The following is a 19,593-nucleotide window of genomic DNA, read 5'->3' as shown; positions in this document are numbered from 1 at the left end:
CGAGGCAAAGCGCCTTCCTGGGACAGATGATTCTGTTTTTTTAGGGTAAAAAGGAGCCGGAAGAGAGGAATGCCGTGGGGCACTGGCGTTTGTGGCTAGCAATGCGGAGGAAGCCAGCGAAGGTATTGGGGAAAGTTTAAATCAGTGACTTGTGTTCCGTATTGGTACTGCATTTCCACAAGAATGACAGTTGGGGCGGTGATCTCCGTTCCTGAAGATTTTTGCTGCAGATGCCAAGGGATACGGTTACAGATGTGGTAGGGAAAATACCACTCAACTACCTTAATGATTCAGAAGTGGTACTTTTTATTTTAACAAAGACAACTCTTTAACACAGGAACATAGTCTTGTTATCAGCCATGAGGATGAGCAGTTTTACTTGGTCTCATTGGTGGTGTGGCCCCTCCTTTGAGGTGGAAATTTGGGTCTTTATAGCCGTATTGGTTTTAAAGTCTCACTGCTGAGTATAGGGAAAAATATTGGCACTTATCCTCTTCTTTGAGGGAGTCTCGTTAGAAGTTCTTTTCCAGCTTTAATTTCTTCATTCCCTCCTAGACCTCAGGAAGGTTCTTCTTTCCTAACTGCTGCCACAAAGTCTCTTCCCCTTTAAAAGTCTATGACTCCGCCTCTTCCTCCATATCATTTTGTCTACCAGTCTTATTCCTCCCAACCAGCTCTCTTACAGCGTTCGTACCGCTCACCTTTTGGGATCTCCCTTCCTTGGCGTTTGTCAGCCGTCATCAGCGCTCTGATCTCGCTCTCTCCCTCTCACGGCTCTTGTTACGTGTCAGCTGTTTCCTTCCTTCTGGGCCGTCTTGATGCCGATTGGTACTTGCGGTCGGGCCCCTTTTCCCTGTGCGTCGTTCACACAGGGGAGGCTTACGCCACAGCTCCTCCTCCACAAAGGTGGGGGCACGGAGTGGAGCCGCGGACCAGACAGCGTCTATTTCAGCGGCGCAGCTCGACTTCTGTTTTTGACGGTGAGACGTAGTATTTACTCTTTCTCTTGGTTTTACGCCACTTCTCCTTCTTTGCAACAAAACCAACAACACAGTTTGTAAACAAATTGCACAACGGGTGCCCTCTTAAACTCTCATCTTCTCGCCCAGGTTTGCCTCAATAAGCCCACTCGTAAACGGTTTCTTCCTCCAGTGCCAGCCCTTCCCTCCATCTCTCTCTTCTTTATCATTTTCAAAATTCAACATACAAAAACAAAAACATAGCAAAAACCAGTATTAGAAAAAAGTACTTCTCCAATGGTTCTCATTGGTGTAATTCAGTGTCTTTCATAGGATAGGCAATCCCTCCATTATGACATCATACTCTAACCCTTCCTGGTTTGATGAACACAGGAAAGAGATTTGATCTGGCTCTGATCTTCCTTTACTTCAGCCGCCTTATCACAGATACGTTTCATGGAAAGGGGGTGCATAATTTAATTTTGATGGAAATGTTGTTGCACTATTGATGTTTGGAATTAACACCCATAATGCATGTGTGATGATGAGGCCTATTAATGTTTTCTTAATTGGTGGTTGGATGTCTATTTTGGGAACCTGAAAGAACCGACCAGGAGGGTGATATATGGTTTATCACCATCTGGTGGAAGGTTTGAGTGTTCATTGTGGTTGGGCCACACACGTTTGGTGAGTAATGCTATTGCCATATGGATGAAATTTGCTAAAGAAGTTCAATACATGTGTTTGAGTAACTTAACCATGCATTTCTCCACAGGATCTTACCATTAAGACTTTGCAGGCTTAAGGTATGGTATTGTGATGCGATGTTTATTGTTATTTTAAACCATTTTTAACGCTCAATTCGTCATTTTTGTATGTGTTTGGTGTAGAGCATGGTGCGGGACTCATAATTGTGATTTTTGAAGGGGCTGACATGTACTGTCTAAGGTTGGGGATCGGTGGTCCTAGTTGTGCTGTGACACAAATTTGGTGGGACGTGGTCCCCGAGTAGCTGGCTATGGTAGTACACAGTTTTGTGTTGAACTAGGTAGTTCCTAGTTATGTGGTGCCTTTGTATTTGGCATATGGGGTCAGACATGTGTGCGGACATTTGTGTGAGTCTGGCTGGTTTATTTGATGCGCATGATCCAATCTTCAAAGTAGATATGCATGACTATGTATCCTAACCTAACATTTATGTCCACAGGTACACTCTGAGATCAACCCTGCAAGTTTAAACTATGGACTCTTATCTGGCGTTTTTGTTTTACTGTTAACCATGTTTATACTAAATTTGTTGTTCCGGGTGTTGTGGAGTAGAATTGTGTGTGGGTTCAGTGTGCAAGTCTGAGTGGATAGCATAGCATTGTATTGGATCAAAGGGTGCAATTTATGTGCTCTCTTCATGGTTTAAGTCAAGTTGTTTGACAGATTGGTGTCAAGGTTGTGTGGCACCAGTGGTGGCAACGTGACTAAGACTTAATCTCAGTGGGTGTGTGATAGGGTACAATTGGTGTTCTCTCATGTAGTGAGGTCGAGTTGTGTGAGGTAATGGTGTCTAGTTTGGTGTGTTATCAGTGGCGCCAATGTGACTAGAACTTCTTCTCAGTGGGTGTGTTAGGCTAGGTGCTATAATATTTATGCAAGTGGATTTCTGGTTGAGTGTTGTGGGTTTGATGTTGGTTGATTTGGGGTTGACATTGGTTGGGGGCTGGCTCCCTGTTTTGAAGTTTGGTGGTATTGGCCTGCCACGTGGCGGTTGCTGGGTTCAGTGTATTCAGTACAATGATTGCCAATGATTGCTGGTAGGAATGTTGTGTCTAACAAGTTTTCTTCCACAGGTGACTTTAAAGTTTAAAAGTGCTGATTTCACGTGGAGATAAAAAGTTTTGGCAGCATGCAATTGGCATTTTAGTTACGTTAGATTAAGATAGGAATTAGCTGTCATGAGAGGTCTATAGTATCAGAATTTTGAGCATGAGTGCAAGAGGCCGTAGAAGTAAGTTTTGAGAATGTAGTGCAAGCTGGCCACAGTTATAAGTCGTGGCCTTTATCAGGGATGCATTCAGCGAAATGGATGTTTGTGAGTTTAACGCTAAAAAAAAATGTTTAGCTTTTCCATGTAGGTAGATTAATATGTTCTCTCCACAGGTGGACTTTAAAGATTAAAAGCTGGTGCACTATTTAGTTTTTGCTTTGACACGCATGTGATGTTGGATGAATGTCAAAACGTGTTTTTTGGGAACTGGTTCTTTAACCCTACATTTTGCCACAGGCACATTATCACTGTGGGCCCTGTAGGCTTGAATTTTGGACATTGATGGGGCGTTTCTTTTACTTGGTTAACATGTTCAATGCTCAATTGCCCAATATGGTATGTGTGGGGGGATGGGTGGTTGTTGACTCAGGTGCAATGTCAACGTTATAGTGTTTAGCTTTTGCAAGAACAGTGTGGTTTTAAATTCAGATAGAACAATGTGATATATATGGCAATGCAAATGTAAACTACTTAGTGGTGATGTAGCAGGAGTAGGGAGTGGTGCTGTGCATGGATTTTTAGATCTAAGTGTATGAGGTGTAGCTTCAGTGGATGTGGTGTAAAGGGAGTGAGATGAGATATTAGTGTTATGAGTGTTGATTATTTCTTCATTAGAGTTATTATGTTGATAACAGTGTTCATCATTAGCTGTTCCATGTAGGTAGATTAACATGTTCCCTCCACAGGTGGACTTTTAATTTTATTCCACGGATGGAAATTAATGTTAATAGAATTTTGAAGTGGTGACAAGGTCTAAACTTTTTGGAGTTGTTTTTGGTTATTGTGAAATGCTTTCTTTAATCTTTTATTTTTCAGGTGGGACTTTACTGGACTATTTTTTTTAATGAAATATTGATCTTGTCACTCATATTTTACTGCTGTTGTTTTTGTCCCTATAGGGGGAAGATGTGTTGTGATTAACTTTGCATGCATCTGGTGCAACTGACTAGAATCTTGAGATGGAATGCAGGGCTTAGAATGTTTATCTATGAGTGTGTTCCAGGTTTCACAGTTGCAAGGATGTACGCCCTGAGAGAGGATGCCGGTGGGTGTCCTATGATCCCTTTTACTTACCTGACTCTAAGAACTGTATTTGATGTACCTGAACTTAAGTAAAAAAGTTAACAGTTCACTGGAGTGTCAGAGTCATTTATGGCCAGACCAAGAATCCAACACACTGCAAGCCAGTTCTGTCGGATGCTCACCCGAGAAATACTTGAGATTAAAGCATGTATTCTACAAATCAAAATAAACATAAAATAAAACTGGACCAATGTTTTGGGCAAGACATCTCATAATATATTTTGAACTGGGCACATAAGTGACCAATAAGAAAGAATACACAAAATGTGTACTGTAAAAGTAACCACTGTCGGTTGAGCAAGCACCCTGCATTGATAAAGTACTGCTATCATGCACATAAGAGTCTTACTACAAGTGTGCCTGCTGACCTTACTGCAATCATTCCTATTTTCAAAAAATATCCTTTCTTACCTAGATAACAGCATTATAGCATTGCAGCTCACAGACTGATATCAAACTGAAATTATGGTTTTGAATCAGAAAACATGTCATCAGTTTTACACCAAACCACCACCAGCCTTTGTCCTGCTTGCCAACCCTCCCTTTACTTGTCAGTGTGAGGCTTACCTGATTGTGTTTCCAATTACAGAGAACGGTGCCCCTGGTCTGCAAGCTGCAATTGCCTCATCTCTGCATCTCCTGGCAGCCTCCACTAATTTCTGACCATCTTTGTCCACAATGCCCACCAAAAAGGTTTCAGAAGTGTCACCATGATAGCCGCCGTAATAAACCTGCACACAAGAGAACGAGTTGCGATTACTGTTCGTTTAGTAGATACTACATTTATATAAAGGAGAGTCGAATGTGTATCACCGCGATTATATTACTGTAGTACGGGGCAGCCTGCAATATCTGGATAAAAGCCTGGAAATACTTTTCTTTTTACTGACTAGTTGTGACATCACAACTGACCTGTAATAAGAAAATGACATAACTACTGTGGCAATAAGCCCCAAGACGGTGGCCCATTACGCCTAAGGTAATGCCCCGAGGGCCCACAGTTACATGCCCGAGCGTAGCATAATGTTCTGTAATGAGTTATTGCGCTTCCGCTTCCATTGTGACGTCAAAATGCCTGCTGCTTGAGCCAGCAGAGAGAATTCCAACTGTCATTGCAGCACTTTATTAGAGCCATAACACAAATCTTTTCAAATTCACTGCTTGCAGAATAGTTTTCTGTGTCACTTTACAGCGAACTGTTTATGGAGGAATATATAATTTGCGCACTGCTGGAGTTTGTCACATGTGAGCAAGAATCTGCATGGTATTATTTATTTTATAGCACAAAATGAAAACTATTTCAATACGTTTTATTAAAATGCTTGAACTCGTTTTCTGCAACACATTTAGGAGCTGCGTTTTGTGCATTTTTAAACACAGATTCTATATTCATTATATGGATCAGCAAAAGAAAGACCTCATACATTCTATTATGCAAGAGACGAGGCCGTGTATTCAAATGAATAAAATGGCTCCTACCAGATATAATAATGATATTGCGAGTCACCTTGGAGTTCTGCGACCCTATAAAGGAACTCACCCTTCCACTCGCTGCTCTATTTGGTCATGAAACTCCTCGGTGGCTTGCAATATCCTTCTAACGTGTGGTAGCGGGTACTTTATCCCATATATAAACTACCTCGTTTTTCTAAAACTCCATGAAATCTCCGTATGTTTCCACTGACACTATTAGTTATTTTTTGACAAAACGTTCTTACAAATACGGTTAATGAGTAAACGCTCCAGGACAACAGCAGCGCATCACTGTTAGATCACATTGCATGCATACTGTTGCGCCCGTCTTGATTTTGTGGCTTAATGTCATGGATATACTGTAATCATTCTACCCAACCTGCAAACGATGCAGAAATGGCATCTTAGTAAACACCACGGAAAAAGGGTTGCAACCAATTACTGTACACTGAGAATGCATTTAATATAAAAGAAACTAAACAAGAAGTTGGACGAGTATGTGCTGTGGTTCTATATCTCCTCCATTTTGGATGTTCTGGTGTATACTGGTTAAGATAAGATGTACTAGAAAGAGAGAAAATGTCTGTAACGGTCAAGAAATGTTATTCGACAGTAAATGTTCTTGACGACTATGGGAAGGAATTACAGAGCAGCAGAGGATGCTGTAATTTGTACACATAGCTTTGTACACCCTAAGCAAAATAAATAAATAAATAAATAAAATTAAATAGTGTAACCATGCCACAGTACTTCGGTTTAAAGATGGGGACCATTGATAAATCAACAAGCATTGGCAAAGCAAATAGGCCAGACTTTGTCAAATGTAGACTTAAGGAATGTGGGGACCCAAAGGACATGCATGGCTTGTTCTCTTTGCATACCAACAACTCTTGGGTTTGTCAATGCTTATCATTATAGATTTTACTAAATGCTTCCACTTCATAATTCTGCCAGATTGCCAAACTCTCTCTTTGCCCTGGTTTGTGTTAAAACAATCTCTGACCAGCACAAGCACGTTTCAGTCATCAGCCAGCTCTCGCTTCCATATTTTTAAATGTTTCTGTTTATTAAGGCACAGATAAAACAGAAGTGTATACGAGCGCTGTACAGCCATTAAAGTACAAAAACAAACAGAATGAAATAACATAAAAACAGAGTAAAAATCAAAAGAAAGAATAAACGGAGCCGCAGACCCTTGCCAAAACTCCATCTCCTCCACAGGACAACTGCTCAGTGAACGAGGACAGAGGGCAATTAACTAAATGCCAAAAACCTTAAACAGCATTTGTGGATTTTTCCCAAAAAAAGAAGGACATTTTGTAAGATTCTTAAATCAATGGAAACAGAATTCCAAAGAGAGACTGCAGAGCAAGAAATGGTTCTCAGAAGAGTCGTAGACTTTGAGAACGCTGCGTCCTTCAAATGAAGTTGGGCTCAGGGCTGACAGTGTGTATAGTATGACAGAAGGTGTGAAAATGGTAGTCAATTGTCCGAAGAGTGACTAGAGGAGTGTATATGGTTGAGGGTATGCGGAGGGTGTCCCATGATGCGTAGTGAATGTGCAGAACTTGTTTGAGGGTGTGCAGAGGTTGGAGAACTGTGGCTAACCAGAGTCTGAGCGAGGACGAGGCATTAGGAACAGTGCCAAAACGCTACATATGAATCAGCAAGGCCGGGTGTGGATCAGCATGATGACGCAGGGTGCTGGGACCAGGTGGTGGTGTGGGACCCTGCCGAGGGCTGGCGTCATTTCACTAAGCACAGTGCTGCCAAGCTTCGTCATCGTAGGATGCTTTCTGTGAGAAGTGCGTTTGTGCAGCATTTTTAGATTTGCGCGGTGCCCGAGCAGACTGGTTGATATTTGTTGTGGCAATGAAGGGAAGACATTGTTTCATCTGCATACAAAATGTCTGCCATCAATCTAACCCTAGGACTAGTTTAAGATGGTGAGCATTAACCTGTGAGCGAATACTTCCTGTACACAGTGCTAAATAAGGTACACCCTCGTACTGTAACATGCTGCTTCTGTTCCTCCTTGATGTCTGCCATCAATCTTACTTTGGGACTAGTTTAAAATGGTGAGCATTAACCTGTGAGCGAATCCTTCCTGTACACAGTGCTAAATAAGGTACACCCTCATACTGTAACATGCAGCTTCTGTTCCTCCCTGATGTCTGCCATCAATCCTACTTTGGGACTAGTTTAAAATGGTGAGCATTAACCTGTGAGCGAATACTTCCTGTACACAGTGCTAAATAAGGTACACCCTCGTACTGTAACATGCAGCTTCTGTTCCTCCTTGATGTCTGCCATCAATCTTACTTTGGGACTAGTTTAAGATGGTGAGCATTAACCTGTGAGCGAATACTTCCTGTACACAGTGCTAAATAAGGTACACCCTCGTACTGTAACATGCAGCTTCTGTTCCTCCTTGATGTCTGCCATCAATCTTACTTTGGGACTAGTTTAAGATGGTGAGCATTAACCTGTGAGCCAATACTTCCTGTACACAGTGCTAAATAAGGTACACCCTCGTACTGTAACATGCAGCTTCTGTTCCTCCTTGATGTCTGCCATCAATCTTACTTTGGGACTAGTTTAAGATGGTGAGCATTAACCTGTGAGCGAATACTTCCTGTACACAGTGCTAAATAAGGTACACCCTCGTACTGTAACATGCTGCTTCTGTTCCTCCTTGATGTCTGCCATCAATCTTACTTTGGGACTAGTTTAAAATGGTGAGCATTAAAGGATAGTTCCGGGACTTTTTTTTTATTGTTCCTATGGTTCGGCCATGTGTTTTTAAGCATAAATCGGTAGATCGTAGAAAACTTTCCTATGGACCTTACCCGACTTTTCGTCCATTAACGCACTCGAAAACATCCGCCATTTTATGATAATCCTATCATTTCCCCCCATCGCCCTGGCTCACCTGCTTTTGCGGCACTAAATCAAATCCCCCGCCCCTGAAACAGACTTGATCAAAACATTCATATTCCCCGCCTCTATCCGTGACGTGACTGTGCTGCGTAGGCAAACGCGCCCAGGCGTCTTCTACGCGACTCCACACAGAACCAGGAAATCAACACAGATGAGCTCACACAACACAGCGCGCCACAATTGGGAATATGAAACTGTACTTTTAAATTAAACCGCAAGATTGTAAATTTGGTAAAGTACATTTATTTGACATCAAATGTTTTGAGAATATTCAGCGATTTGCATTTTTATTTGCTCACGTTCCAAAAAGTTCATTTCGAGGCACACAATGTTCCTTTGCTGTACACAGGGTCTTAGATCATCTCACAATACAGCGCCACAATTCGGAATATGAAACTGTGGTTTAAAAGCAAACGGCAAGATTGTACATTTGGCAAAGTACATTTATTGGACATCAAATGTTTTGAGAATATTCAGCGATTTGCATTTTTATTTGCTCACGTTCCAAAAAGTTTGTTTCGAGGCACACGATGTTCCTTTGCTGTACACAGGGTCTTAGATCAATGAATTTTTATTTGCTCTCGATCCAAAATATTTCGTCTTGAGGCAAGCGATGTTCGTGTGCAGTACACAGGGTGTTGGTTTACGATAAAATAAGCTCTTCGGTCGCACTGATAATCGCATGGCTGTTCCAACAACGAGGCACTAGGCCACCACAACGGTCTGTATGTTGCATCTAGCCGTTAGTACCGCGTAAGGGCATACTTGTACTTGGCGATCGTCCCACAAAATGGTCAGGGTGCTAACGTTGTTCACGCGGAGAAGCAATTGGCGATTATAGAAGCCATCCGCCGGTGTCTGGTACTCGTGACACAGACAATAATGGATGATGTATCTATTTGAAATACATAAAAAATGAAATTAGTCTCACCATCAGATCTTTATTAAAATTATTCATTTTATATATTAGGTCTGGAAATTATTTCATAGCTAGGACAGTGCAACTGGGTTTTATACGTCAAGGGGGGGCTGTAGGATACTGAGACAGTACCCCAGGGCAGGGGTTGACAGGGAGTGCAGGTGGAGAGTGGAAGGGCCCAGGACTGAGGTCGCCGACAGTGGACCAGTTGTAGCAGGGGAGAGGGAGAGAAAAAGCAGAAGCAAAGAGGAAGGTTTTGAGGTGCTTCCGTAAAAGGAGACGGTTCTCCCCAAGATAGTGCGCGGTACAAAACAATATGCCACATAGAACGAATAAGTACAACTTAACCCGTCTTTAAAGCTACTGTATAGTAATTAAATTGCGGTATAAACTCATCTAAAGAGTTACTTACATTATATTTGCATTTTCCATTGTGTCTGTGCGTAGGGCAGCCCCGAAATACCACTCCTTCTATGCCGACGTTATTTCTTCTAATGAACGAACATGAAATGGCTTTCGTTTCTGAAATTATAGTCATTATCGTTTCTTACGTGGTCCCGGCCTGTCAAGGTCAAATAACAATAGAACCTTATACTGAGTCGTGGGCCATTCTGGCACCCGAGAAAAAATCAAAGCAGCTGACCTTCACTTTGAACGAACACACATTCCTAGTTAGCTACATTCAGTGTAAGGCCATCTCACAGGACTTGAAATTTACACTCCATCTTTGCATTTTGTCTGCATGCTTTGCAGCCCCACAGAACCATACATACGGAGACATTCTATATTTTTTGAAAAATGATTTATATTACTGTTTGTTTTAATTTAATGCGCAAATGAACAAGGTTGGATAGATAAACATATTCAATGGGCCTGCGACATGAGGAGACTCGAGAGAACAGACAATCAACTTACAATCATTTAAACCGTGATGTGTATTTCTCAATGAGCTCTTCTTTAGGTGGACATGGAACAGAGGCAATGTTGGTGAAGATGGTGAGCATTAACCCGTGAGCAAATACTTCCTGTACACAGTGCTAAATAAGGTAAACCCTCGTACTGTAACATGCTGCTTCTGTTCCTCCTTAGTTTCAACTGGACTCTTTGCCTGTTTGTTCCTGATCTCCAGCTGTAAGGGACTGCAGTCAGGCTCATCTTTGTACTTGGATTTGTTGTCTGCTTTTAAATGCTACTCCAGGTGAAAACATGTTCAGTTCCAGCAGTCACTCAATTGATCTGTACATTAAGTTTCGAGTGATCAGCATTTCCAGTAGACCTCCTATATTGGCTAGAAGATTAACACTAACATTTTACCACAAGGAATGGACCAATAGGTCATCAAGAAAACCCTACATGGTTCAAAGAAACTCGATCCAGTACAGAAGACATACAACTGGATTTATGTCTGGTTTGGGCAACATGTCCATCACGGTCACCTGGAAATTCCAGATACATTTGTCCGCATATGTCAATGTGGTAAAAGTCATTGGATACGCAAATAGCCTTAGCAGTGCACAGGATTGAGAGAAACATCAGCAATAATGTCTCTTGACGTGATGCAAACACTTTGTTGCCCATTAGTACAAAAAGAAATACCCATGGCTTCAATATACTTAGATCCAGATGTTTCTTACTGGAAGAGTGCGCCGAGTCAGAAAAAAGCGGCCACGCGTGGCATGTAAATGTACCATCAAGTGTGCGTAGTGTCCATCTTGCTTTTATCTATAAAGAGGGTATTACCTTGAACACAGTTGCTTTGCAAGCGTTTCCCAGACCCCTTTATTGTTTCCAGGTCAGGCTGTGGAATAGGGTACCTCTCCAGACGGCATTACTGAATATTTCTTGCCTTGGAAGTACCAGCTGTTCTTTGTTTTGGCAGGTGCCCTGGTTGGACGGCATACTCCATAAAAGAAAGTTGGAAGCCAGTGGCCTTTCCTATCACTGTTTAAATAGCTTGCTTCAAAGTGGGTGCATAAAGCTGTCATACTGGTGTTTGTAGATGTGGGAAAAGCGCTAGTGTGACCTGTTCTAATGCTAGTAATTGAACAATTCCCTCGAATCACGACTCCCCATCTATCAGTGGACTACATCTGCAATTTGCACAACGGGCTGTTGGGCAGATCTGTTATGTTTCACTTGTACTTTGAGTTACATCTTCTGGTAAAACTCATCATAGCGCCCTGTCATTTCAAGTAACGATTTTTTAAATGAATCATATGGATTTGTCTTTCGGGGCTTCAAGCCTTGAAGGACTCCTGAAAAAAGAGGGCACAGGTAGCAGGTTTTTTGGTCTCTGTTCCAAGACTGAGAAGCCACCACTTTTTAATATTTAGAGGTGAAGGTGGCAAAATCACAAGCCAGATTAAAATGTCTTCTGGTTCACAAATCTATGCACGTAAGGCACCACTGTATCTATCCTTCTCATCCAACTCTACAAGCCTTCTCCTAATCTCTGCTCGGCCTCCGCGACTACCCTTGTGGCTCCTCACCCTCCCTGTGCTTCCTCTAGCTTCTACTGCTTCTCTCTTCTTCCTCCACTTGCATGGATTTCTATTCCCCTGGACACCCGAGAAATAGTCTACATGGCTGTGTTCAAAACCAAGCTAAAAGCCTACCTCCTCACCTCTGAGTTACCCTCTTAACCTACCTCTCACCTGCCTGCAAGCTAACATTGTTCCCTTGCCTCTAGCCTGCCTCTGTCCCTCACTTCCTCTGCCTCCACTATAGCAGTTCACCCATCATGGTCACATCCTGTGCATAACTGGCTGCACCGCCTACCTGCACTTAAAAATGTCCAATGGTTGTTGTCCTTAATCTGTGTATGCCTACTTATGTATTATCCCCAGTGACTGTTCTATTTACTCCCCTCCATAACCTGGTCAGAATGTCCATTAAACTCACCCCATTGTGAGAAGCTCACTGCTTTGTGTCAAATTTGATTTCATATCTATTGTATGTTCTTTTGTGATCAAAATAGCATTGTTCCTCTCCTGGATTCCGCAATGGATGTCCCCAAGACTCATGGTTGCGCAGGCCCAGCCAGCACGTTCGTATTTGTATTCTTATTTGTATTTATAAAGCATTTTAGCAAAAGCAGTGTACATATTGAAGGACGGTACAAAATTCAAGTGATAATGACAAATAAATTGATATATTTGTATTCTTATTTGTATTTATAAAGCATTTTAGCAAAAGCAGTGTACATATTGAAGGACGGTACAAAAATCAAGTGATAATGACAAATAAATTGATATAAAATTAAGGAATAGGGGGAATGAAGCAGCGGAGCGGATAGGCATTGGAAGACAATTCCAGTGTTTAAGTACTAGACGTGAGAAAGAACGGAAACAAAGGGGTGCTCAAGGAGGCAGAACAGTAAGCTGGAATTGCGATTGCGAACATGGTGAACGAGAAGGAATGTACAGCGAGGTAAGAGAGGAAAGACAGAGAGGAGCGAGACCATGGATGCACCTAATGGCAATAGTAAGAAAGTGGAAAAGGAGATGAGAGTCAAAAAGAAGGAGGGGGATAAATATAAGAGATGGACTGAAAGAGGTTCGCAGCGAAAGAGAAAGGAGGGGACATGTAGCAGAATTATCACTGGAGCTTAGAGCAGTGGGATTAGAAATAGAAAGACCAATCAGCAAAGCAGAGCAATAATCAATGCGAGTGAAAATGAGAAATACAATGACTGTGGTAGCAGAGGATAAAAAAGGACGAGCACAGCACATTTTATCGAGATGAAAAGGACAGAACAGTGTTAGATATATGAAAATAAAAGGATAGAGAAGAATGAAACAACACCCACATTTTTGGCTGAGGACAAAAAGTGCAACGATGAAAGGAGAAATAAAAGAGGGTGGAGGGAGATGTCGATTATTAGCACGATAAAGAGAGCAGCTCCGTTTTTGCAGGACTGAAATAAAGAAAGTGGTAAGCCAGCCTAGAATGATGGCAGAAAGGCAGTTCGAGACAGTGGAGTTGAGGAAGTCATAAAAGGAAGAAAATAAGATGATTTGCTTGTCACCTGCATAGAGGTGAAATTATAGTTTATAGGAAGAGATGAGCTTATAAAATAATGGCATAATGCGAGAACAATAAAGAGCCCAGAACAGGTGAACGGAATAACATTCCCTGCAGTGCCAAAACTGGACCTGGGAAATTTTCATGGAACTTCTCTATGACCTGTACAGCGCTCCGTTGCTCCAGACCTAGGCTTGTGCTATACAAATATGTAATAATGAAGATACATGTGAGACTTTAGTCAGGTGGCAACAGAAAACCTTTTACTTCAGTTTATGGTTTGGATAAATGCATATAGGTTCTAAGAGTTGAAGTTAAAACTAGTACACACTTTCCTAAGTAGAACTGTGCACAGGGTGAATTAAAATGAAGTGACAGTTCCTTTCATGTGCCTAATACTTTGAACCTAAGCTACTAAATCCTTGCCTCGTCACTAAGACGCTAATAAAAAAAACAAGGTCTCTCAGGAATGGCTAATGAAAAGTTCGTACATTTAACTACCATAAGTCCTTAGCTTACAGGCTACCCATAGCTAATAGATGATATGTATTCGAAAGTGTAGCCTAAAGTAAAAGTCACAACCTGTTCTTCATAGTGCATCTCTAGTCTAACACACCAGAATATAAGTAATCTTCTTGGAAGATTCTTGGAGCATTTACTTTCAGTCTAGTCTCTCTCAGGCCTCTCTGTCTTTCAGGTCCTCCACCAGGATCTCATCCTTCTGATTCCAGGCTCTTCACAGCTTTGAGGTTTTACAGGATTCAAAGCAAGCCTTTGGCATAGCCCTTGTTGTATATCAGGATTCATAACGAGTGTCTCCTGCACCTTGGATTTGTAAGGATTCACAATAGGTCCCACCCAGGCATTGGCTTTCTCAGGATTCACAACAGGTTCCTCAATGACCCTGGCTTTTTAGATATTCACAACAGGTTCTTCCTGAACCTTAGCTTTCTAAGGATTCACAGCAGGTCCCTCCTGAGCCTTGGCTTTCTCCAGGTTTACAACAGGTCCCTCCTGGACATTGGGATTCGCAACAGGTCCCTCCCGGACCTTGGCTTTTTCAGGATTCATAATAGGTCCCTCCCGAATACTGGCTTTCTCAGGATTCATAGCAGGTTCCACCTAGACCCTGGCTTTCTTGGGATTCACAACAGGTCCCCTACAAACTTTGACTTTTGCAGGATTCATAAAAGGTCCCTCTTGGACCTTGGCAATTTCAGGATCCTCCCTCACTTGTCCTCCTCTCTCTCAATCTAGCACTCTCTTCGTTGTTGCTTTCTCCCTCCCATTTGTCTCTCCCCATTACATCTTTCTACTTCTTCAACTTGCACCCTCACTCTTCCCCCATTGCATTAGTCCACTTCTTTTCTTTTGCCCAATATAATCTATCACTCTGCAATATCCCTCCACTTTACACCTCTTTTTTTTTATCTTCCTCACTCATCGGTCTCTTCCTCCCTAACCCTCTCAGTAACTGACATCACTGGGGCATTTGAGGCCATGCTTAGCATATGGAAACAGCAACCCGCTAGATTAGGCTGTGCATCACTTTAAGTAAGGCATGGTATGAAACAGTGAACACAGACACAAGTGATCATAGTTCAAGAGAGTTTATTGAACTTCAATGGGTAGGTAAAATGCCTATCTAAACCTAAATCTAAGGATGGGAGCAGGCTACAACCATCAAATAATAATAACGCAGTCCTATTGGAGTCTGTCAAAATAAACCTATTGCAAATCCTTACATCAAAATACAAAAGGGTGTGGTATGCAAAAGGAAAGTGTTCAAGAAATGATATGTCAGGATAGTTGAGCAGTTAGCTTCCCTTCCCCACGTTTTCAGCATGGGGCAAAGCGGCACATGCTGGCTTTGCACATTCTTGGCCATGAGGTAAAAGTTCAACACGTAGGCATCAGGGCCTTCCCCCAAAGTCTCTCTCGCAATTACAGTCTCTCAAATGCAGAGGGCCTGATTCAGCAAACAAAACACATTTCCTTTCCTTTGACAAGGTTTTACTTTGACAAGTTCAAGATTGGTCTTCCTCCTTAGTGCTCGGTCCACAGATCCCCACGTCCATGCTCAGATCCCCTTTTGATACCAGAATCGAAGACTTTCGAATGTGCGATGGGATTTGCGTAAGCCGTCGCAGGACCATTTTGATTCACCTCACACCATTAAACAAAACACAGATTTTCTGCTTTCGTTTCTTTTCATCACAATACCGTACAGAGACCTTCGATTGAGCACATTCACAGTGCCGGACCTCCCTGTCATCGGTATTGTATCTGTTCTATTAATGTTCAAATATTCACCAGCAACTTAGCTTCACTCATCTCTTTCATCACACGCGTTTAACAATGTTCCTTCCAGCGCTGTGTGGGCTACATTGACCCACTGAACAGAATTTCTCCAAAACCAAGCTACGCTTCAACAGAAACAGCAAAATGGTTGGACTCGTATCAGTGAGCACCAGGGCCTCAAAACTGCGTTGTGCAGCAACAAAAAGATGCCTGCACAATCTTTCCAAGCACATATTGGGCAGGATGGAACAAGGGGACACACTAAGGGAGCTTGCCAGTGTGTTCTTACATATATATAAGAAACAGAGTGACAAAGCAGCGCTGTTTTGCTGCCAGACCAAAGTCCTCATTAAAAAGGAAACTTTTTCACCTTTAAAAAATGGTGTTCGGACACTATTTTCATCTGCTCTTCCTTAAACCACTGTGATTAACAAGGCCCCGACCATGCCCATTCATATCCCCATTGTGCTTCAGCAAAACCCAGCATGATTTCTAATTGACAGGCTCTGTTAAGCCAAATCTGAAAAAAGGCCCAAGGAACTTCACTTTCTGCCGTGCACAGGAAACACTTTATTTTGTGCTACAAAGTGTCAAAGGAATGAACCCTGGAAAAGAAATCACAGCTCTGTGCACATGTCAATTCCAGGAGACCTTTGCCTTGTAGAGACTGTTGCCTACAAGAGAAACTAACCGTGGCTGCAAAACAATGTGGGATCTAGATAGAAAAATCGGATTTACAAGCAAAATGCAACTTTCAGTCACCACATGGGAATTGTACTTTTGCAAAATAAAGGAAAATATATGTTTTAAAGGGGCATGTTGGATAGGTCCCTGCCCTTATTTAGCAATGTGAAGGGGATTGTGATGTGAAAATACAATGAAGGAAATTGTTCTATTTAGCAGATTTTCTTACAATTCAGAGCCAAAATAAATACATTTAATTCAAACTTCAGGGGCTGTGGGGGGATGTCAGCTGAGAGCATGACAGAAACAAAAGGGCCTCTCAGTATATACTAACACCTCTGTGATAATTACTAGGATGGACAGAATGTAGTCTAGGCTGAGCCCACTGACAATGAAATTTCCAGGACAAGGATATGTGAAAGGAAAGTCACACATCTTTGTGATTTCTACAGGAGGCTTCAGAGGAGATCTCCATGACGGCCCTGCCCTTGAAGGGGGGGGGGGGGTAGCTTGGAAGCTATTCCCAAATATGGGGGACAAAGGACTGCCATTTGTTTCCAAAGACTATTTATGAATAAAAATGTAAAGACTTATCTCTGCAGCAGGACTTCGTAAATATTAGCAGTTTAAAAGTGATTTTATAGGCTGTTATTTAAGACATGCTAGAATTCAATGACCCCTTGGGAACAGAAATGGCAAAGAATCAGGGATTACTAGGAAAGTATCCAAGATGCCAATCCAAATTTTCATATTTACATCCCTTACGATAATTCACACATATGTAGAAAGTTATGGAATTTTAGGCTGAACATTTCACACTGAAAAATGCGAAAAACTGGTAGAAGGGCGAAACAATGTCTCACAAACTGCAGGATTGGACTGCTATGTGCTGCATAAAATATGTAACCTATTCATGTCATTTGTTTAGATGTTTCCACTGTATAAATGTGCCATGCAGGGCAAAACTGGATTTTAATGTCCAAAACTCATATCATAAATCTGACATCATTCCCTTGAAATCCAACCAGCTTAGAGCGAGGCAGAGACTAGCATCCCTGACCAATCCAATAGTTTAGAGGCGTGCTTAGCTAAACCTGCCCAGCCATTTACTTTGATGATGTCACTATGCATTATAAATAAGAGTCCCTGACAAGACTCTACACAGACCCTCTTCCTGAAGTTCCTGCGCTGCGTTCCTCAGACGGCTACATTCTGATTCCAGACCCCACTGCAAGGCCAAAGCATTGCTGACCCTACTCCAGAGCCCTGTCATGCCTGCGCCATGGGCGCATACATTGGCGATCAATATGGACAAATTGTTATTCATTTATCTACAGAAAACTCTTGGATCAAACGCTATTCACTATTTGGACTTTATTTCCCATTTGCAAGACTTTGGTGCTTTTTTATTTTTCCCAGAAATCTACACTTACCATAATGCACTTGGCCATAACCATCTGTTCCTGGCTATTCCTATTTTTCTTCATCAGAACTACAATCCCCAGAAGCCCTAGGGATTTGCTCTGCTTCCACCAGCTCAGGAACAGAGAGGGAGGTGGCCGATTGTCTGCAGGTGTGCTGAGCCAGGTGCAACCAATTAGCCTGCCTCTGTGCTGGGCTGGGCAGTATAAAGGATGCTGCCTGCGAGAGCTCAGGCTCTTGCATTGAGAGTCCTTCCAGCACCTTATTGCTTCGAGCTACAAACTTTGTATGCTGTTTCCTGATTTCACCTGCTCTTTGTTCCAGTGCCCTGGTGGGCTCCTGCCTTGCAGTCTGCTACACCCTGCTGCCTACAGCCCTAGCCTTTCAGGCTCCCGGCCTCAGCCCTCCTCTTCCAGGCTCCTGCCTTGCAGCTGATCACGCTCTGCTGCCTTCCAGCCTCCGCCCTTGCCCTGCCGGGCTCTCCACATTGCAGCCGATCACGCTCTGCTGCCTTCCAGCCTCCGCCCTTGCCCTGCGGGCTCTCTACATTGCAGCTGATCACGCTCTGCTGCTTTCCAGCCTCAGCCCTTGTCCTCTGGGCTCCCTGCTCTGCAGCCTGCCTCACTCCGGCTGCCTACAGCCCTTGTCCTCTGGGCTCCCTGCTCTGCAGCCTGCCTCACTCCGGCTGCCTACAGCCCTTGTCCTCTGGGCTTCCTACTTTGCAGTTTATCACGCTCCGCTGCCTACTACCTACCTTTTTCCGCTGGGTTCTCGGCCTAGCAGCCCTCTACAGTCCTCTGCAACCTTCTACAGTCAGCAGCCCTGCCCTTCAGGGCCCACTCCTTGCTGCCCGGCCCTTCTGGGTTCCTTGCCGTGCAGCCTGCTTTACTCTGCTGCCCTAAGCCCTTTTCCTCTGGGCTCTCTACCTTACAGCCCTGCTCCTGTGGGCTTGCTCATTGCTTTCCTGCTCCTCTGAGCTCTCAACCTTGTTCCTTATTGTCCTCTGCTATCCTATCCTGTTACATGACTTTCCCTTCATTTCCTTCTGCTAGTTTGCTATCAACCTCCTTTTCCTGGATTTGTCTGTAAGTATCTTCTCTTGTACTGTTTGTAGACCCTTTTGTACAGAGCTTGTCTGTTGGTTCCCATCAGTCAACCTCTGCCCCTTCCCTTGTCTCGTTTCTACATTACAGACACCCATAGCTGCTGTTCCAAGCCATGAGCAAACAGCGTGGGCCTCTGTTATAGCAAACTGTGCAGAAGGCTAGAGTTTTTTCCTAAGGTTCGTGGAATACTCTTTTCCTATATCTGCATAAACCCCAAAAGGGAATTCATTCTGTACCTTTTTCCTTGCTACTCTTCGTTCTCTTTCCTTTCAGCTGTGTGTGTACTTATCTGTCCACTTTATTTTGGCACAACCACCCAAACCCTTTCTGGGTGTCCTGTGCCACTCTTAATAGAGTGCCATCCCTGACAAGCCCACAGCAAAACCCAAGCATAGCTGATTCCTACTCCAGCAAGATTATTGATCCAGAAAAATCCACTAAAAGCCCAAATAACCAAAGGGGAAAGCTGTGGGACCTTCCTGAAAATCAGATTGGCTTACTGCCCACTAACTGCATGACCCGCTACAATCCTGCCATCCAGCTGACCTTTAGTATCCAGTGACCAGAATTGCCATTCCGCTGTTCTTGCCATCTGGTGACCAGAACGTCCCAGCTGTTTTCTTTTGCCAGGCATGCAGCCATGTG

The 19,593-nt window shown here is 43.0% G+C and overlaps 1 protein-coding gene across 4 annotated transcripts in view; it reads right to left on the bottom strand.

Annotated features, from left to right (window-relative positions):
• Window positions 1-19,593, bottom strand: part of METAP1D (methionyl aminopeptidase type 1D, mitochondrial) — a 1,748,106-nt gene that overhangs the window by 414,678 nt on the left and 1,313,835 nt on the right. For all 4 annotated transcript variants that reach the window (XM_069616211.1, XM_069616212.1, XM_069616213.1 and 1 more), the window contains one exon: window positions 4,648-4,811. In XM_069616211.1, the coding sequence (XP_069472312.1) occupies window positions 4,648-4,811 (164 nt within the window). The remainder of the gene's footprint in view (window positions 1-4,647; window positions 4,812-19,593) is intronic.

This window comes from Ambystoma mexicanum, chromosome 9 (genome assembly GCF_040938575.1).
Source record: "Ambystoma mexicanum isolate Mex_15411 chromosome 9, UKY_AmexF1_1, whole genome shotgun sequence".
In the NCBI taxonomy this organism is placed as follows: Eukaryota; Metazoa; Chordata; class Amphibia; order Caudata; family Ambystomatidae; genus Ambystoma; species Ambystoma mexicanum.
Note: the sequence above shows the minus strand (reverse complement) of the source record. Positions and strands in the feature narration are given on the sequence as shown.